Source organism: Zootoca vivipara, chromosome 5, assembly GCF_965207765.1.
Source record: "Zootoca vivipara chromosome 5, rZooViv2.hap1.1, whole genome shotgun sequence".
Taxonomy (NCBI): Eukaryota; Metazoa; Chordata; class Lepidosauria; order Squamata; family Lacertidae; genus Zootoca; species Zootoca vivipara.
The window spans coordinates 63,645,661-63,667,730 of NC_142588.1; the positions used below are offsets into that span (position 1 = coordinate 63,645,661).

General features: G+C 43.3%; 1 protein-coding gene across 1 annotated transcript in view; it reads right to left on the minus strand.

Moving 5' to 3' along the window:
* The window catches only part of LOC118093904 (pinopsin-like), an 81,431-nt gene extending 62,817 nt beyond the window's left edge, over positions 1-18,614 (minus strand). Inside the window, exons 1-2 of the mRNA XM_035133750.2 lie at positions 18,148-18,614; positions 8,301-8,629 (exon numbers count right to left, since the gene is read on the minus strand). Of these exons, the coding sequence (XP_034989641.1) occupies positions 8,301-8,629; positions 18,148-18,529 (711 nt within the window). The 5' untranslated portion in view covers positions 18,530-18,614. The remainder of the gene's footprint in view (positions 1-8,300; positions 8,630-18,147) is intronic.
* Between the last annotated feature and the right edge of the window lie 3,456 nt (positions 18,615-22,070).

Below are 22,070 nucleotides of genomic sequence, written 5' to 3' on the forward strand. Positions count from 1 at the left end.
TAAATTTCACCAAGGTGGAGACTCAGAAAAGGGCAAAATGTACCTAAGGAAAAGGGGATAGTTTGTGTCCTAGAGTCACACAGGAAGGGCAGTACAGTATGGTGAAAACCTAGAGTGCCACAAGTTTGCCAGGGTGATATGGCAGACTGATACAGTGGGGATCTGAGTTGAGGGAGTCCCTGTTCTGTAGGCAAGAGGTTGTTCATTCAAATAGCCCTGAGTGTTTGTGAGATCAGGCCACGAAAGCTGGAATTAGACTCTCTTTACTGAGAAGCCCAGAATTGATGGGTTTATTTTAAGGTGTACGGAATTGAGTGGGGATTGCTTTACCCCTGTACCCTTTCGTCTCATAATCTATTGGCAACGTCGGCAAGGGGGTTCGTCGCAGAAGTCATGTTGTTGCCTGTTCTTTGGGCTCCTAGGAATGATGCCACCAAAGAGATTAATGCCAAGCATCCTCATCCCACCTGGGCCCATCCAAGTTGACCCAGGGTCCCTTCATCACTGAATACATTGTGTGTGTCTGTCACTTCTCGTCTACTAGCTGCAGTTTCATCCTTCCCTAGGCAGCAGATTAGTGAAATATTATAAGGTAAAAATAGAAAGGGATTTGAAGGCGTCAAAAACAGTATGCAGGAAGCAAAGAATGCAGGCACTGGGAGCATCCTGCCGGTTTCACCTTTTCCTTTGCCACATCGGACACAATATACCAAGTCCTGCCCCCATTGACATAATGTGCGCCCTGCGGACTGAGTGTAATTAAAGCCAGATGTGGTCTGCAATGGAGATTAAGGGGAACTGGTTTTGTGGCTTTTTATAGAATGTGAGCTTATTCAACTTTAAAAGAATTTGAATTAATATGATTGTTGAAAGGCAAAAAAAAAATCTGCTCACTTTTAAAGTATGCATTTAAAGTCTACCAGCTTTATCTGGTACATCGGCTGAGACCCTACCAGCCCGCACACTGTGGACTCAGCTAAATTGGCAAAGAAAAAGCGCTTCATACTGTATGTGTTGTTTATGCATTCTAACACTGTGACACCAAATGGAGCTGTGGAGTTCCATTTTTGCTAACCCGATTTCAAAGTTTGCGACACGTTTAACTGAAACACTTCTTTGATGTCTCTAGATCACCAGAGTGGTACATGCTCTGGTTATCTCCCGCTTGGATTACTGCAATGCGCTCTACGTGGGGCTACCTTTGAAGGTGACTCAGAAATTACTGTACAACTACCGGTAATCCAGAATGCAGCAGCCAGACTGGTGACTGGGAGTGGCCGCCAGAACCATATAACACTGGTCCTGAAAAGACCTACATTGGCTCCCAGTACATTTCCAAACACAGTTCAAAGTGTTGGTTCTGACCTTTAAAGCCCTATATGGCCTCGGCCCAGTATACCTCAAGGATTGTCTCCTCTCCACCCCACCCCCACCCCCATTGTTCATCCTGAACACTGAGTTCCTCCTCTGAGGGCCTTCCGGCAGTTCCCTCACTGTGAGAAGTAAAGTTACAGAAAGCCAGGCTGAGCAACTTCTCAGTATTGACACCCTCCCTGTGGAACGCCCTCCCATCAGATGTCAAGCAGATGAGTAATTGCATAACCTTTAGAAGACATCTGAAGGCAGCCCTGTATAGGGAAGGTTTTCAATGTTTAATGTTTTGTTATGTTTTTATATATGTTGGAAGCTGCCCAAAGTGGATGGGGCAAGCCAGTCAGATGGGCCAGGTATGAATAATAAAATTAATTAATTAATTAATTAATTAATTAAAATTCCAGCCTTTTCCTCAAAGCATAGCAATAATCCAATGGGCTGTTTAAAATATGAGCTTTTTATCTGAAAGTATATGAAACCAATTTACTTCTCTCTGAACATTTTAGAGAGTATATATATTATAGCATGAATGTAATCTAGTCTGATCTAGTATTCCCAGGGAGTCTCTTGCAGGAAATTATTCTGCATCAGACCACTGGATGACAGACTCCTAAAGTTTGCAACTAAAGTGAAATAAAGATAAAATGAGCCATTTGCTTCTGAAAAAAAATAGACGCAATCTCTGGATTTATAAGCAGCCAACAATCTTGTCAGGCAAGACAAATTGCTGCTTATAGATAAATCGTTCCAGTCTAGGATTCTGTCTTTTAAATCAGTCAATTAATGTTTCAGATGAGATTGGATGCAGAAAAGATATTGGAGTTTCAGATGTAGAGGAAGATTCGTTTCCACGAAGTTTATGCTTTGAAAAGTGTGCAGCATAGTGGAGTCCTTGGCTTGGATCCCAACTTCCCATCAGTGGCAGAACAAAGTTCCACTCATGGAAAAGACATTTCCTGCTCCCCTTTTCCTCTGAGGGATGGGGGACGCTTGGTAATGATTTGGGATAGGGTGCAGGAGCCAATGTTAATGGAGGGGCCAGTTAGCAGAAATTGACCAACTTAAAACCCAAGCCTCTGTGTCCAAACCTTTGACAATGCAGAAGTTAAATTCAGCTGTGGCAAAGCAAGAAGATTATGACCCAAACTCCATGTCTTCATTAGCAAACAAACTGAAAGTATATGAGGCAGAGAAGCAGCTATTCACATTTAAATTTTTGAAAATGAACCTTAAGCTGAGCTCTCTTTGGCTTTTATGGGGATGGGGGTGTCTCAGTGCACACACCCAAAATTGTTTGTTTGTTTGTTTGTTTGTTTGCTTGCTTGCTTGCTTGCTTGCTTGCTTGTTTGTTTTAAGAAGCAATGCTGAATACAGGGCCAGCCCAAGACATTTCAGCACCTGAGACGAACCACAAAATGGCGGCCCTCTCCCCACCAGGGAAGAAGCAGAGAGTGACTATTGAAAGCAGGAACAAAGATCTACATTGGGATCTGCTGCCCTTATGGAGCTTGCTGCCTGAGGTGGTCGCCTCACCTTGCCTCATGTGTGGGCTGGCTCATGAGTGGGTTCAACTGTACTTCTATTTTTGGGGGATGACAGCAGGCTCCACTGTTATGAGAGAGGAGAGAAAATGTATCCTTACCTGCTTTCTTCACACCATGTGCGTCTCCATCTACTCACCTTTCTGCTGAACTAAAAAGCATCAAACTTTCCCCCAAGGGAAGGTGTTTCAGTCTCCTGACCATTTTGGTTGTCTTTTTCTGCACCCTTTCCAGTAACTATCTCTTCTGTCTATCTCTCCCTTCCTCCTGCTCCCTTATTATTATTATTATGGTTTATTTTGGTACTCATGAACCAGGGAAGAAGAAGATAAGACAGCTGTGTGCACAGATCCTGGGTAGCAAATAGCAAATGAGAGGTAAGTAGCTGGACCACAATAGTTGCTGTCAGCTGAATAGGAAATTGCAGCAGAATAGTCATCTTTCCTTCATTCTCTATTCTCTGTTCCCTTAATAGTAACAAGACTCTAATTCTTCCCACACATCTGGCAAGAGAAAAGCACTTTGACTCCAGGTTACAGGTGACTAATGTGTGATTCCCACAGGACTGTGGCCTTTGCCTCTAAGTAATAGGTCTTGCTCAGTGTAGCAGCACATGCAGAGGGAGAATGGCACTCAGAAATCCATAATTTCACAAACCAATGCTCTGTTAGTTGTCAGTAAAATTAATCTTTGAGTGCATCCTTAAGAAACTGGAAGCAGCCCTAAAAACACACCAAAAAAACAAAAACAAAAAATGGCTCTTCAGTTGCAGGGTATAAAGTTGGTGAGGCATTCTGGAGATTTGTGGTGTGGGTGTTGGAGGTGCAAGAGCAGAGATCATTCAGTGTGTAACTTAAGGGATAATTCTGTTGTCAGTAAGTTAACTAGCCAAGAGGGTGGCAGTGTTGCATATCAAGCAGGGAAGGAAGATGGTATGATCTTTAGTGAGGTTGTACATGCTCTGATAGGCTGTCCAGGTTGTGCGGGAGCTTTCTTGCAGATGTTTAGTTGAATGTCTTCCTGCTCTGAGCAATGCCTGTCCAAAAAGCTAAAACCCCTCTATTTCTTTCTGCTTAAGTGACATACAGTTTTGTTCAGTTTGTCCAGTAAACGTCTACCAGGATTTTCTCTCTGCATTACTCAAGTAACTCTGCTAATGATGGAGACATGGAAACTGAGATTAAGTTTTCATCCCCTTTACTGCTAGTGCTGCTCACACTCCCAACTGCTATTTTGTCATGTTACTTCAATCATCTTATATACCAATAGCAAACTCAGTTCTTTGAGTATTGCACCATCCACTCAACTGGCAAAGTACTGGCAAAATGGAATGAATCCCAAAGTTTGCAGAAGCTAAAAAATAAAACCTCAAACCCATGAGCCTTGCAGAGATAATGTTGCCCTGCTGAAGGGAATAGAAAAGGCATGGATCTAGGCCCACCTGATGTAACATACCTTGTAGGTCTGCATTGTGCAAAGCAGCATCAGGACCCCTCCATCCTCTGCCTGTATCCCTCCTTTTCTTTTCTTCACCTCAGAAGAGCAGCTGTGTCTTTTCAGGGCCTGGGGGATGGGCCCTGGCCCATTTAAGGCACAGCTCCCATCTACCATTTCTCATATGTCACCATGTGAAATGAGCCACATAGCGACTTTTCAGCTTCATTTGCCAAGGACAATCCCCTGAGCAGCTGAACCACTAAAACTCTCCGTAAGGCAGAAATGTGTTTATTTTTAGGGCCTCAATTATAAAAAGAAAACTAGAACAAGAGCTTGTCAACACACTGATCACTTAACAAACAATTGATCTATTTTTATTTTCATTTTCATTTTCAAAACCGTGGTTCCCAAAGAGGCATTTTGTTAATTTGAAAGGGAATGAGGTGAACCTCTTTGCAATTTATGCATGAGAGGTTAATTGATTGATACAAGTATTTTCATTCCTGTAATTGCACAACTGGGTGAACAAGATTAACAATTAAGCAGTTTCTTTATTCTATCTCAGTTTTAATATTTTGTTAGCATTTATCTTTCCCTTTGTTTTGTTTTTTGCTTCTTGCTAACGATCTGCAGAAACTCCATTGGCCTACAGTCCTACGTTCCTGGTATGTTTCATAACTGGGCGGACTTTTCCAGAAAATGATGCTGGGGGGGAGGTGTTTTTTGGCCCCGTAGAACCTTCAATGGTACGAACTCTGCAATTCTATTTAGTTGCTGGTCTTTGGGTTCTTCTTTCCCCAAAAAATAGTAAGTCAATGGGTGTTCCTTTAAAATGAACATAACTCAAAAAAATCTATAGCTGATGCACTTTAGTGCAGTCACACACACACACACAATTTCCCACCCATGAATCTTCTGCTTTCCATTATCTGTCTTGCAGCCTGCCTCCTCCACACTGCAAACACCCATTTTTCATTCAGCAAATATGCAGAAAATTGTTCTACTTTGCATTTGACTTTGCTCATGTGCCGTTGCCAGACAATCCCTGGGAAAAGAGCATGCTTGCAGCTTCTTTCATTGTAGTGTGGGTGGAGAGTAAAAGATGGTGTGTTTGTATGTGTGTTCCTTTTCGGCTCACATGCATACACTGATGTTTTTATACAAAATTAATAAACATAACCACCACCACCCCTAAGATACCAGGTAGGGCAATCCTAAATATAAGAAGCTGTTAGAATGTCAGCTGGTTGACGTAAAAGTGGTGTAAGTTATCCCTATTCCAAGCTCTGTTCAACAGTGGGGCTACTGTTGTCTGAGCAGGTCACAGCCTCTAAAATAGAGTTAGACAACCCTTTTTACGAACATAAATTCCACCATGTTCCTAAATCTCTCCTTGCCCTGTCCCACCCCTGCTAGTGTAAATTCCACGGGCTTCAGTTCCACAGGCTAAGCCATCACAGCTCCAGCTCAGCCAGCTTGAGAGACTTATGCCAGTGTATCTCTGGCTGAGCTGGGATGAGTAAGTTACAGCCTATTCTAAACTTGCTCAACCTGTTGGATCTTGGGTTTGGCCTTGTTATTGCCAAATGGCCTTGTTATTGCGATTCTGCAGTACTATCGGCTCTTTTTGTTAAAAAGTCTATGGGTCACACATCACATAATTGTTAAGAGCACCTCCATTTCTGTTGCCCTTCTCTGTGCGCAGAGCATTTTACCATTCTCTCTTTACCATTGTAAAGTGGTTGCCATGAACAAATGCTGGATCCAAACTTCGAAAGAAGCTAAGTTCAGCACATAGAGGGATGGAGAATGCTAGTGGGCCAGAGCAGGTAGAAGTCACCTCCTGATTTCATCCTCCCATCCCATCCCACCCTACAAGAATGTGGGAAAGGAAATTGGAATGGGAGGGCAGTGTCCAATTAACATGTCCCTTCGGTGCAAGTATTTGTGCTTGTGCAACAGAATTTTCCCTCTGCTCCTCCCCATGCCCTCCCCAAATCTCCTCTGGTGCTTTGGGGAACCCCTAGAACATTTTTAGGGTGTGTATGGCAGAGCAAAGGTGGGGGAGCCCCATTGTGCAAACAGGATCCATTACTTGAAGAGTGCCTAGAATCTCTTCTGCAAAGTAGGATTTACACATGGATCTCAAAACAAATGAAGATGTGCTGTTGTTCATCTTTCCGTGATGAGATTCCCCCACCTGCACTCATCCTTCCAACTTCTGAGCTCATGACTTGCAATAATAATATTGAATTCATTTCCACCACTTTCATAAGTAGCATCAAGAGGGGTTGAGTTTTGTCAAACGACTTGTAACAGCAGCAACCGTTTCAATGGATTCAATATCTATGTGAGTGGGTGGCAACCTTGTGTAAACAATCCAAATACATTGTATTTATATTTTATGGGGGAAATTACTCAGATATGAAATGGTAAAGTTAAAAGGAAGCAAAGATGCACATATACAAGTGGCAAATCGCGTCAGGAGATATGAAGGCTATTTATAAACTCGTGTTGAAGGCTTCAGTGAAGTGTGTCATTTCACCAATTGAAAACAAACAAAAAACCAAATTGGATCAAGTCCATTTCGCTATGGTTACAATAGCAAAGTTAAGGCAGCTTGCTATGAAATATGAGAAGGCATTTGCAAAAAGAAATACTAAATGAAGGTAATTGAAAAGGCCATGAATTCTGATGAATTCAATGTCAATTTGCAACAAAATGAAGGTGGGGAGTCAAAGTGGAAGTTGATCAAACAGTCGAGGGCTGTTTAATGTAGAAAAAAAATATGACTAGGGGTGAGTGAAGATTGTGGCTGCATTAGGACAGCTCTCTAGTCCATCTTCCCAATGTTGCCTTTAAAGTTTACTGACCTGTCCACAGTGGTTATTGTTTGTGGAATTATTGTTCGGGGTGGGGGAGGGGAAATGCTTTTTAATCAAGTTTATAGTTTCTTAGTCTCAATACTTGTAAATGGACATATTAACATATACAGATGACTATTTCATGCTCCAACACTGACTCAATCTTATCTTTACATTTGCCCTTGTAGTGTTTAATTGTAGTTTGCTCCCCGTATAAAGACTCTTCTTTCAAATACAGTAAATCATTTGATTCCATGGTGCATCTTCAGCAAAAGGAAAATATTCATATGACTCTGGACTACTAGAAATGCCATTTCCTTTAAAGGGCACAGGCCTGCCATCACCTTTGACTCAGAGGATGAGTACCTCTTTCTCCCCAGCCTTACAGAAGTCAAATACTGTACTGTAAAATAAGATTAGGGCCCTTTAACCACCTAGCCAGTACCTCCAAGGAGGTAGTCTACCACACTCCAGCCTATTTTGATCTGACTTTGACTTGCATTTGCCAAACTTCACTAGGATCTAGTTCAGGCATCCCCAAACTGCGGTCCTCCAGATGTTTTGGCCTACAACTCCCATGATCCATAGCTAACAGGACCAGTGGTCGGGGAAGATGGGAATTGTAGTCCAAAACATCTGGAGGGCCTAAGTTTGGGGATGCCTGATCTAGTTATCCTTTTAGATAGCATCTTTGGAGGAAAATGTTTCAGCCAGAGGAGCCCCTTTGGAGCTGTCCAAGGTCCTGCTTGTTTCTGCCATGTCCAGCTATCTGCCTGCTCATTTACAAAAATCCACAAATCAGTTTTTCCTTTGTCTCTCTTTTGCTGGTTGGCTGCAGTCATTTCAGGAAGAAACCACGGAGAGAGGGGGTAGGGAGATCGGACAAATGCTATATGAGAAATGATCCTATAGAGATCAATGGAAACCGTGGACTCATGCAAATGCTCATCTAACAAATGATTTCCCGGGAAAGCCTTGTGTTCAGTAAGTGGGACCTGCATGTACCTTGATCTGACTTTGACTTGCCCTTGGATGCAACACAACACACTAATTCTCTGTCAAAAAGATTGAAAAATCCACTCACCTGCTTTATGGCACACAGTAGCTTCCCATAGCAGTAAACAATAATGAAAAAAGGAAGGACAAGGCAAAAGACGAAGAGGCAAATTATGTAAGATACATTGTTAGCATCCCGTGAATGCCAGTTAACTGAACATGTCGTGCCTGGTCCTTCTGGTCCATAGCTACTCCATCCAAAAAGTGGTGGCAAGCTCCAGAATAAGGAATACATCCAGGACACAAAGATTCCCATCCATACTTTCTTGTAGTTTGTGGCATCAGCTTCAGTTGTACCCATCATGGTGCAATAGCGTTCATATGAAAGCACAGCCAGCGATATAAGTGACACCGTACCTGTAAGGTAACAGCAGATTACTTTGTTTTATTTTGGACAATTGTTTTCTAAGCGAACAAGTGCATCTTATAAATAAGGCTTTGAGGGCTTTGAAGAAACACTTTGTGGAAAAGAGATGAGCCGCCCACGAGACCCATCCATTAGCAAATTCTTTCCTGAACCATCTTGGCCTCATGTCTACTGTTTCATCACTACTTGTGTGATCATATTATTGTGAGCAGGGAGTTGAACTAGGTGACCTCCAAAGTTCTTCCCCGGTATGGTTTTATGTTTGAGATCTCGAGAAGAATAGGACTGCTGAAGTAGTCAAGCCAGTTGTCCAGGTTGAGCCTGGCATAAACTATTGTGAGACAAATTGCAGGTAATATGTTGCCATGGGAACTAAATAGCTGGCTGAGAATCTCAATATCTGGCCTTCTGAAGGGCTAGCAAATATCACAGAGGATGATGCCTCTTTTCTCCTTCCCCTTCCCCTTCCCAAGATGTAATCAAGGTGTCTGTGTGTGACATGAGGAAAAGGCTTGCAATGTGAGGCAGACTGGAAACAGCCTGTTTAAGTTGAGTGTTTCCATCTGTGTTCATCCTGCATGTGTGTAAATAAATGCAAATAGTGGTAAAGCAATGGTTCGGAGATCATTTGCATTCCGAATTGGCCTCGTAGCTAGCTTGACCTTTTAGAAACTACACAGTAAATTCTTGTAAATTATTATTCATCTATTGCATTAATATCTTGCCTTTCTTCCATGATGAAACTGAAGGTGCTATACATTACAATAGCATTTTCTTGTCCAGGCACTTACCAGACCCAGGGCTGCAAGTTCCTGTATTACAGAGATAAAGAGTGTGTTGCTCCAAATGCTATTGCACTCCAACTCTCACAATCCCTGACCACTGGACATGCCAGCTGGGGCTGATGGAAATTATGGTCCATCACACTGAGGCCACCAGGTTCCCCATCTGTTTTAGATTATACACAACATGGAAGCAAAAGAGTCTCTTTCTATCTCCTTATTCTTCCAAATAGTCTTCAGAAGAACAACTCTTCTCATGCACCAGCAGAGGTTTGCTTCCACATTTTCATGTCTAAAGATTGCAATGTAGTGTCTATGTCCACTCAATAAGTGGACATAGCTCTTCCCATGATCCAACAGATCCAGAGATAATCACATACCCTTGGTCCTCTTCATCTCCCAGTGTGCCACAACTTTTGCTTCTCCATTTGTTGGGTGGATAATGATGCTTGGGAGCTATGGAGCAATGCTCTAGCATCCCCCCCCCCGACCTTTTGCTCCTCTTGGAGAAGGAATGGGGCTTTGTTCATCTGATTTCAGTGGATCTTGCTCCCAAGAAAGTGCAAGGATTGCAGCATTTGTTATATATTTTGTGGCTTATTTTGCACCAGTGAACAAGTGCATTAGTCATTGCACCTTGACCCATAGCTGTCAAGTTCTCCCCTTTTTAAAGGGAAATTCCCTTATGCTGAATAGGCTTCCTCGCGAGAAAAGGTTTCCTGTAACCTCACTTCTCACAGTGAAGGAACCACCAGAAGGCCCTCGGCGCTGGACCTCAGTGTCCGGGCTGAATGATGACGGTTCAGCTTGACGGGTTCCAAGTCACACACAGGCATTCAAAATGGAGGGGATGATCCCTCAAACACATCCTCAGAGTCACTGCAGTCATTTGAGCTTTGATTAGGTCATCCTTCCCTAGCCTGATGCCCTCAAGATGTTTTGGCCATTGGCTGTGCGAGCTGGGACTGATGAGAATTGTAATTGAAAATATCTGAAGGGGACTGAGCTGGAGAAAGCAGCCATATTTTGCCTCAGCTGCTGTTTCTGAGGCTGTGATCCCAAAAACTTTCCTACAAGACAGAAAGTCCTATGGAATTTAGTGGGACCTATTTAGTGGGTTCCATCCTTGTCGAAAGTTTTGGGACGCAGGTGGCGCTGTGGGTTAAACCACAGAGCCTTGGGCTTGCTGATCAGAAGGTCGGCGGTTCGAATCCCTGCGACGGGGTGAGCTCCCGTTGCTTGGTCCCAGCTCCTGCCAACCTAGCAGTTCGAAAGCACATCAAAGTGCAAGTAGATAAATAGGTGCCGCTACAGCAGGAAGGTAAACGGCGTTTCCATGTGCTGCTCTGGTTCTCCAGAAGCGGTTTTGTCATGCTGGCCACATGACCTGGAAGCTGTACGCCGGCTCCCTCGGCCAATAACACGAGATGAGTGCCACAACTCCAGAGTCAGTCACGACTGGACCTAATGGTCAGGGGTCCCTTTACCTTTACCTATTTAGTGGGCTTGCCGATCAGAAGGTCGGCGGTTCAAATCCCCGTGACAGGGTGAGCTCCATTGCTTGGTCCCTGCTCCTGCCAACCTAGCAGTTCGAAAGCACGCCAAAAAGTGCAGGTAGATAAATAGGTACCACTCCGGCAGGAAGGTAAACAGCATTCCCGTCCGCTGCTCTGGTTTTGACAGAAGCAGCTTAGTCATACTGGCCACATGACGCAGAAAAACTGTCTGCTGACAAACGCCGGCTCCCTCGGCCAGTAAAACGAGATGAGCGCCGCAACCCCAGAGTCGTCTGTGACTGGACTTAACTGTCAGGGGTCCTTTACCTTTACCTTTTTACTCCTCCCGAGTCAACATGCTTTGGATTGAACTATGAGCCACCATGATGGGCAGCCTAACTTTCTTCCACTCAACAAAATTTTATTATTTAGTCAGTTCATTTATGCACTTTTCATCTGAGGAGTGAATATGGTTCTCCCTCTCTTCATTTTTTCTTCACAGCAACCCTGTGAGGTAGGTTAGGCTGAGAGGCAGCGACTGGCCCTAGGCCACCCAGTGAGCTTCATGGTCGAGTGAGGATTTGAACCCTGTTCTCTCACTTCCTAGTCTGACACACTAACCACTTACACCATGCTGGTGTATGCCAAGTATTTTGCAGCTTTCCCTTACATTGAAAGTTTTTTTTTTAATATGGATGGAGCATGAAAAGTTTGAGCAAGTCCACTCCAGCCACTGAAATGTAAGAAAAACCTACACACACCAACAATGGATAGCAACATTTTCTAAATTGCTTGGAAATATTCCAGCAGCAGTCAGGGGCCTGCCTCTCACTTGCCTCTCATTAGCTCCTTTCTAAGGTATCAAGGTTAAATGTCAAATACTAAAATGCAACCTGGATTCCTAACAAAGAAACTAATGAGAGGCAAGCGGGAAGCAGATCCTTGCCTGGTGCAGAAACTGTGCATAAAAACCTTTTTGAAGGAGATTGGTTTTGAAATGTATTTTGAAAACAGAAACCAAATAAGAATGTGTACCTACGGAAAACGTTTGATTAGGTCAGAAATCAGAGCACCCGGCTGGACAGGAACATGCTCTGCTGGAGCCAGCCTGGATAGCATCAGAAGCATGGAAAGGCGTTAGAAAGAGAATAGCAGTCTCTCTCCACTGTGCTCTGCTGCTGATTTGATAAAAGGAAATATATTGTCACATCCTAAGGATGAGCTCCCAGAAACAGAGGGAATATTAATAAAATATATTGGTGAAGAGGAAATGATGACTATTTTAAACATCTGAAAACAAGGTGGGTAGAAATCATGATTCACAGAAAGATCCTAGCAAATAAAAGACTGTCTGCACAGACAACAAGAAGAAAGGGGGGGGGACCATCCTGATTATATTTTACTTCCCAATGCTTGGAAAGTTGGGGTTGCAATGGCCACCTCTACTTGTTCTCTGCTTCAAAAAAAGAAAATGGGGGAATCATCCTTGTTCATCTAGATCAGGGGTCACCAAACTTTTTCAGCAGGGGGCCGGTCCACTATCCCTCAGACCTTGTGGGGGGCCGGACTATATTTTTTTGGGGGGGGAGATGAACAAATTCCTATGCCCCACAAATAACCCAGAGATGCATTTTAAATAAAAGGACACATTCTACTCATGTAAAGACATGCTGATTCCCAGACCGTCCGCAGGCCGCATTGAGAAGGCGATTGGACCACATCCGGGCCCCGGGCCTTAGTTTGGGGACCCCTGATCTAGATCAGTTAAACTTTGACCTTATAGATGTGCAAAGATATTGCTTTTTTCTGGATTAAACTTGGAGGCACACCTCACTTTTCTTCTCAAAAGATACATATGCATTTTCTTAATCTGCTCCCAGGACTGCAGACGGACAGCTGCCAGATTGCTAGGGTGGGACCAGCGGGTTTTTAAGTTAGTACTGTGGGTGTGCTATCATCTGCCTGATTAAAATGCCTAGGGAGATATTGAGATGAAGGATGAAATGAAGGAAGCATTCAAAAGAGGAAATGTTGCAGTTACGGGTGACTTCAGCTATCCTCACAAAGATTGGCTCCTTATGTGCTCCAGTAACAACAAAGAGATAAAATCTCTAGCTACCCAACTGACTGTGCCTTAGAAGTTTCCTGATTAAGCTCAGCAGTCATGGAATAAGAGGAGGAGTACTCTCGTGGATCAGGCATTGGTTAAACAGCAAGAAGCAGAAATTAAGAATAAACAGCAAATGCATTTCAATGTAAGAAAGTGTAAAGTGATGCCTGCCTGACCAAAAAAGAACTAATTTCACATATACACTCATTGGGACTGTTAACTGGTGGTAACAGACCAGGAAAGAGACCTTGGGGTCATAGCGGATAGCTCGATAAAGACATCAACCCAATTTGCAGCAGCTGTGAAAAAGGCAAAGGACATGCTAGGGATCATTAGGGAAGGCACTGAAAATAAAACTGCCAGTATCATAATACTGTTATACGAATCTATGATATGACTGCATTTGGAATACTGTGCACACTTCTGGTCACTTCACCTGAAAAGGGATATTGTAGAGTAGGAAAAAGTTCAGAAAACAGCAACTCAAATGGTTAAGGGAATGTATGAATGGATTTCCTCTATGAAGAACGGTCGCAGCATCTGGGACTTTTGGAAAAGTGAATAAGAGGCAGAATTATAAAAGGTTATAAAACTATGCATGGCATGGAGAAAGTGGGTTTAGAAAAGGTTTTCTCCTTCTCTCGTAACACTGGAGCTCATGGGCATCCTGGGAAGCTGAACGTTGGAAGATTCAGCAGAGACAAAAGAAAGTGCTTCTTCATGCAGAACATAATGAAACTATGGAACTCACTCCCACAAGAAGCAGTTATGCCCACCAAACTGGATAGCATTAAAAAGAGGAAAAGAGGCATCATCCTTAGAGTGTTTGATTCAAATCCCCATGTAGCCAAGAAACTTATGGGGTGGTTTTTGGGAGCAGACTCTCTCTCTTGCCTAACCTACCTCAGAAGGTTTAACCCGATGATTGCCATTAATTTGATTCTGAACTGATTCTAGAATGTATTTTAATTAATTGACTGTGAGATTTTATGTACACTGCTATTTTTACCTATTGTTAGCCGCTCTGAGCCCAGCTTTGGCCGGGGAGGGTGGGATACAAATAAATTATGATTATGGTTATGGTTATTAGGACAAAGTATGTCTGGGATGGAGGAGACATCTATGCCTGCTTGAGCTCCTCAGAGGAGGAGTAGGGTATAAACGCCATAATGATAGAGATCTTTATTGCTTCACTTGGAATAATGTTTACATTTCAGGTTGCCACATCTCAGAAAGGATATTGCAGAGTTGGAGAAAGCAGAAAAATAAAGGCAATAACAAGGATCAAAGGATCTGAAGCAGTGGTGTTTTTCTAGAAAAAGAGGTACCAGAACTCACCATGAACTTCTCCCTTGTTCTCTTAAAATGGCAATGGCACCCACCTGAGAGGTGCTAGAGCTGAACTCCGGTGAGCTCCAGCTGGGGGGGGGGGGAAGCCCTGATATGAAGTAACACTTAGAGTGGCTACATACAAAAGAGGCAGAGCTCATGGACTATATGGAAAAAAACTGTAGAAGTTTAAAGACACTTGCAGGATTGAAATAAATCCTACGAAATGACTTGAAATAAGTAATAAGGAACTGCGAGATAAGAGTTGGAAAGAAAACCAAATGAGGGGAGGGAGGGAAGTCAAAGCTCGGCAGAGCATTGGGAATTAGAGATATGGGAATAATTGGTAAATAGAAAAAATTGTGTGTGTTGTATATGTTTTTGAATGTTTTGTTTTGTTTAATGTGTTTAATGTGTTTATCTGGAAAATTTAATAAATTGCTTTCAAAAGAGGCAGAGCTCCTGTGCTTTTAATACTTGTGCAGAAAGCAGAATTTTGGTAGATGCTGCTTGAATAATGAGTAATGGGAGGACATTATAGAGGTGTCTAGGACGTATGGTCAACCAATGAAGCTGAATGAAAGACAAGCCAGAAGAGTTTCCATTTCACTGTATCTGAAGAAGTGTGCATGCACACGAAAGCTCATACCAAAACAAAAACTTAGTTGGTCTTTAAGGTGCTACTGAAGGAATTTTTTTTATTTAAGCCAGAAGAGATATTTCTTCATACAGTGTGTGTAGTTAAATTATGGAATTTGCTCCCCCAGCTAAAATGGCTTCAAATGATGTTTCAACAAATTCATGGAGAATAAAGCTATCAGTGGGTGGTATGGTATTACGTCCAGGATCAGAAATGAGGCAGCATATATCTAAATTCTAGTTGCTGGGAACAATAGCGGGACAGGCTGTTGCCCTCATCTCCTGCTTGCTTGCAAGTTTCTGCTGGGTTACTGTGGGAAACAGGATGCTGGACTAGATAGAAGCTGAGGTCTGATCCATCGGGGCTCTTACACTTTTCACTGAAATCCAGCCAGAATGTATTGTTGATAGGCACAACTGAGACATAGCGCACAAAGCCACACTTAAAGGAGAACAACAGCAAAACCTTCAGGGCCACCAGCTGAGCACCAGACCCTTCACTTGCAAATGAAGCGTAATACATCTGAAATACAGGCAAGAAGGAGAGGTTGTCAAAAGCTTTCTCAATGATACCTGGGGAAAGTTTGAAATTTCTGGGCCAAGCAGTTTCTCTGTGAAAACATGACATATGCAAAGGAGAAGGAGCCTCAGATGTCTTTTCAAAGTGTACATTTAGTGTTGTTGTTTCATAACAACCCTCACTCAGGAGCAACTTGTCAGATTACAGAAATCTCTATATGGGTTAGCCCAACAATATTTGATGTCGACCGATATCCTGTCTCTGACAGTGGCTTTGCACTTGATGCTGAAGCACAAACTGTATGTGTGAGAGAAAGAGTGCAACGTGGCTTTTAAGAGAGAGCAATAAACTAAAGAACACCAGTTCAAAACCCATCTCTTGTCCTGAACATACTGGCTAGTTTCATGAAAGCCATTTTCTCCCTGTCTCAACCACTACTCTCCACTATAGGGATAATAATACGGAGCTGTCTTGTAAGGCTGTTGTAAGGATGTCTGAGAAGTATGTGGGTGATAAACTTTGTGCACTCTGTACAGAGCAATATAAATGTGACTATTAGCAGGTTTTTTTTATTTTCGTATTGGAGCTGGTCGGAAGCATCAAGTGATTCACCAGTAGCCTTCATGCTGGAAGTTGTGGGTATCAATTATGATGCGGAACAAATGGAGCTGAATTTTTGCATTGAGTTTTAGACAAAAAATGAAGACAAGGAGATCGGTAGCATGACAAAATAGCAAACCACAGAAGGGTGGGTAAAAACAAATATGGCAAAAGCACAAACCAAAAAACTACATTGCTCTTAAACACTTAACAGGGGACCCAAACTGAAGTTACTAAGGCTGCAATCCTACACCAAAATACATAACCATACAGTGGCACCTTGTGTTAGGTACTTAATCCGTTCCAGAGGTCTGTTCATAACTGGAAACCGCTCATAACATGAGGCGCGCTTTCGCTAATGCACCTGCTGCTGCGCCGCTGGAGCGGACTTCTGCTCGCATCCTGGGGCAAAGTTCGCAACAAGGGGCATCTACTTCTGAGTTAGTGGAGCGCGTAACCCGCAGCATTCGTAAGGGGGATGATACATAACACGAGGTACCACTATATTTGCATCCTTCAGCTCTTTAGACTTATACTCAAGCCCCCAAATGCTAAACTTTGCTACAATATAACTGAGATTCTATGCAATTCTATGCATGTTTACTCAGAAGCAAGTTAATAGGGACTTACTCCTATGTAAGTGTGCATAGGACTGCAGCCTCACTGTCCTATTCATAATCATTTTACCCAGCTAAATAGCAATTAACTTCCTGAAAATGAATATAGAAAACTTCACACTGTAGCAGACCATCAGAGAGTCATGCTGTCATTCCCCACCTACCATAATAATCTAAAGCCCCCTTTATCCTATACTCGCCATACTATTGCTAATCACAAATCCCAGCACTCCCTTACTGAAACAGAAGCACAGCTGCAGACTTGTCAATGCAGGAATACAGCTCCATTACCTTTTTTAACTGGTTCTTTGTAGTCCCAGCTATTCAACCTAGTCCTGCTTTCACAGTTCCAAAAACTTTCATTGCTTTATAGGTAGATAGATAATAGCTAGATAGCTAGGTATAGTAGCTAGATGATAGCAGATAGAGAGAGAGAGAGAGAGAGAGAGAGAGAGAGATGATAGATAGATAGATAGATGATAGAGAGAGAGAGAGAGAGAGAGAGAGAGAGAGAGAGAGAGAGAGAGAGAGAGAGAGAGAGAGAGAGAGAGAAACATAGCTGCCAAGTTTTCCCTTTTCTCGCGAGGAAGCCTATTCAGCATAATGGAAAATCCCTTTAAAAAAGGGATAACTTGGCAGCTATGGAGAGAAATGATTAGATAGATAGATAGATAGATAGATAGATAGATAGATAGATAGATAGATAGATAGATGATAGGCGATCCTTGTTATTTGCTCCCAGCATATAATACTTTTGACTATGTTATTTACACTCCATAATCACCTTTGCGTCCTTTGCATGTTTAAAGCATTCTTCCCCATCCTGGTGCCTTCCCGAAGTTTTGGACTGCAACTCCCATCATTCCAGGCCATTGAGTATGCTGGCTGGGACTGGTGGAAGTTGTAGTCCAAAACATCTGAAGGGTATCAGGTTGGGGTCTATATGACTTCTGGTACTTCTATGCACCTGTGCGCTCTCTCTCTCTCTCTCTCTCTCTCTCTCTCTCTCACACACACGTGTCACCTCTCATCCAAATAATGCACTTAACTTGTAAATAAAGGGAATGTGGTGTCCCTCAACTATGTTCCTTCAAACTCTGAGTCCTCCACACTTACAGAACTTCATCCCCTCCAACCAGCACCAGCAGTACCACAACCCCTTTACAAACTCTGGCCTTTATGATCTAGTTTGTTGTTAGTACCTCTAAGAGCCTGTAAGGCAGCACCCAGAGACCTAAGCTGCTCTGAACCTCCTTCTGAGATAACGCAAGACTTTCTAAAGAAAATGCACACCGAGTTAGCAACAATAGATGGGATCTGCTCAGTAGGCAGGCCCCTGACTGGGTCCAAGCCACAGAGAAGAAGTGAAGGAAGCATGCTCCTAGACAGGTGCAGGACAACAAAGCGGTACTTACCAAACAAGGTGTTGGCAAAGCCATACCACACGCAGCCGGCTGGCCCTATGAGCCATCTTCCCTGAGTGCTGGCCGCAAAGCTGAAAGGGGTGCCCACAATGCACACCATCAGGTCACTCACTGAAATGTTCATCAGCAGCAAGTTAATCGGAGACCGCAGCACTTTGTTTCGGCAGAAAAGTACCAGGACCAGGAGGTTATTGAGGAAACCCAGAATCCCAATGATGCCAAGGCAGATGGCTGTGACTAGGTGGCCAGTGGGACTCAGATGATGCTCTTGGCCATATCTGTGGTTGCTGCTGCTGCTGCCGCCGCCACCGTTACTGCTGCACCAGACACTGTTAACACCACTGCAAGTGGAGCTGATGCTCGGCACAGTCATCTCAGTAAGGCTCCTTCCAGATCTCCTTCAGTTGCCTGGCTAAGCATTGCAGGATCAGCAGAGGAAAATTCTCTTAAGCAGACACACACACACACACACACACACACACACACAAGACCCTTAAAAGAAGATAGAGAAGCCTTCACTGTGTTACATCTTTTTCTTTCTTTCTTTTCTTTTCTTTTCCTTCTGTCTCGTAATGTTTTCAAATTCGGTGAACGGTAACATCAATGAGTTAAAATGTACCGGGATTTCTTTCAGCGAAGCTCCACCATGTGGCCAAGCGGAGACCGCTGTTTCTGCTTGCTTCACTCATTGTCTGTGGCACCGTACCGAATCCCCAACGTTAACCATTACAACCTGAAAAATAAAAGGTAGGTCAGGGAAACATACATACAAGGGACTGGTTCTAATATCGGGGGAAGAGCAATATATAATGGCAAGGTGAAAGAACGGAGGAGGGGTCTATTTTAACCCCTCCAGTGATCAGTGACATGTGTCTGATTGGAAGGCTGCCTCCTTTTCCCTTTCAGCACTTCTCAGGTTGTGACAGCTCCTCAGATCGCTGAGGTTTCAAGCAAGGCTACCGAATTCTGTAAATGGTTCCATTTGGGGATGAGAAAAGTCCGGGTGCTTTAAGATATATGTGTCAAATGAAATCTATAGGTCTCCCCGCCCCCTCATAATTCTATAATGACAAAAAAAAGGACAGGTAACTTGTGTTCTTACACTTTTGTTTTTAACTTTGGGAAATAGTTTACAATCCTGGACAGTTGATGCATTTCTAAATCAAATTATGCTCCCTGGTAGAAGCAGATAAATACAATGTCTCCAAACACACACACACACACACACACACACACACACACACAAGCTTTTCTTGTTGGTACACTTTTAAATGAACCTCGGACACAATTCTGCTAGAATTAAACATTTCTATTACCTATACCTTGATTTTATTTGGGACATAGCAGTGCTTTCTGTGCCAAAATTGCACAAATTGCAGCTGCAAGTGTTGGCATTCTGCGGGGTTGCAAAAATAAGAAAAGATCATCCCTTCTCTTCTGACTATTTCTTGTTCTTTTCATCCCTCATTCTTCCACTCTGTTGGTTTTGTATTCCACTTGTAAACACAACCAGGATGGTGCTGGGATCCACATCCAAATGTGTGCTCCATTGATATCAATGCAGTACAGAGGGCTGACATCCACATTCAGCCGTGTATCCAAATGCAGGTTTCTCTCCTCCACACTTTCCCTGGGATGCACAATGGGATATTTGTCTTTGCAACAAGGACGGATTCCCACCCTGCAAAACAATTGAAATACCTGTCCCTTTGCAAATTACTTTGTACCTAAGTTTTAAAATTAGTGAAATTTATTTTTTAATGAAATATATTATGATGGAATCAGTTAACTGCTTTTGAGTTGGACAGCTTTTGAGTATGTTCCCAGCACTTTACCTGTATTCTTTTGAAGTTAATAACAGATCTACAAGGTGGACTGGTGTTTTATAACCCACCACATTCTAGATGGGAATGGAGCATTTGACACCCAAATCCATCCAGTGAATTTGCAGAGGCAAGATTTAAATTGGAGGCTTCCTAATCCTGACAAAGAAGGTATAAACATGGTTAACATGTTTGGAATTGGGTTGAGGAGACATAGGTTCACATCCCCGGTCAGCAGTGACTGCAATCCAGTGCATATTTTCCGTGGAGTAAACTCCACTTAGTTCAGTGGTGCAATTCCACCATCTGCACAACTTTTAAGAGGTGAAGGAGTCCTGTCCTCTTTTTCACCTACCCACTCTCACACTTTTGCCATTCCATTCCCACTCTTATGAGAGGCAGAAGGGAGCAGCCTCCACTTACTCACCCAGGCTATTTTAGCTGATGGGAACACGCAGAACTGTGTGTTTCTAGTTACATAAGCCGATGGTCACTTGTCAATTCTGTGCACTAGCACAAGCCTGGGGTCTTGATCAACTGAGCAATAATTTTTTTAAAAAAAAAAAACACCCATAGTTTGCCAAGCCCAGGTCTGAATCAAATGAACATAAATCCCACCTTTTGCCTCTCTGGGGCCAAGCATCTTACACCACATAAATAGATCCACAACAGCCAACGCAGCAACCAATAAACCAGAGCAAAAATCCCATGAAAGCCAGAAGACAACAGACGATTAATCAGCGGAATAGTCTCAGCTTTTATGTAGCAAGTCAGCAAGAGCAGAGCAAGACAAGCTGTGGATCATCATTTCCAGTTAAGGAGGGGTTGCTAAGCACTCTTCTGTCTCCCAAAAAGTCCCCCTTGCAGCCAGCTATCCCTTTCCCCTTCTCAAGGAAAAGGGTTAAAGGGGGGGGAGGGAAATCGGAAAAGGGGTGGTGAAATCTGCAGCGAAGTAGGGAAACTCTGTTTGGTATTCTCCACCCTCAAGCTTTCCAAAAAATTGAGAAAGGACCCAAAGGTGTTTCCCACACACACACAGCATTTCCCTGAAAGCTTAGTGGGTGGTGAGTGGAATGAATGAATATCAAGTCAAGATTCAGCCCCCATGACTAGAGAAGGCAGATCAGACAGAAAGAAGCTTAAGGAATTTAGTTACCCCCAAAACCTGATTTTTCAGTGTGTTCGGGTGTCACCAAAAGCTATTCTGAAAAATAAACATGCTGGATTACTCAGTGGGGTACCTCTTCATTCTGGATTTAATAACATTCAGTGTGGTTCCTTATCTCCTTTAGATAACACATCATAGGGTAGACTTTTGAAAAACAACACTACCGTATAAAAACCAAGCCATGGGATGCTCATTTCTATCTTGCTCATTTCCATATAGTTTGATCACTGTTGTTTAAAAAAGATTAATCCAGACTACCAGCCCTGGAGGGACCCAGGTGGCGCTGTGGTTTAACCACTGAGCCTAAGGCTTGCTGATCAGAAGGTCGGCGGTTCGAATCCCTGTGACGGGGTGAGCTCCCGTTACTTGGTCCCAGCTCCTGCCAACCTAGCAGTTCGAAAGCACGTCAAAAATGCAAGTAGATAAATAGGAACCACTACAGCGGGAAGGTAAACGGCATTTCCATGTGCTGCTCTGGTTTGCCAGAAGCAGCTTTGTCATGCTGGCCACATGACCTGGAAGCTATACGCCGGCTCCCTCGGCCAATAATGCGAGATGAGCGCGCAACCCCAGAGTCGGTCACGACTGGACCTAATGGTCAGGGGTCCCTTTACCTTTACCTTACCAGCCCTGGAAAACTCAGCCAATATGGAATGGGAGCAGTCTAAATAAATGCATACATTTCTCAGTGTAGCACTTTTCCCTGTGCAAAGAATACATGTGATAGCAGAGAAACAAAAAGGCAAGGGGGGCGAAAAGGAAATGAACTATCAAGGCTACTAGCCATGATGGCTGTGCTCTGCAATGCTTGTGAATACAAGTTCCAGAAAACCACAAGGGGGAGTGCTCTTGTGCTCAGGTCCCTCTTGTGAGTTTCCTACAGGCATCTGGCTGGTCACTGTAAGAAAAGGATGCTGAACTAG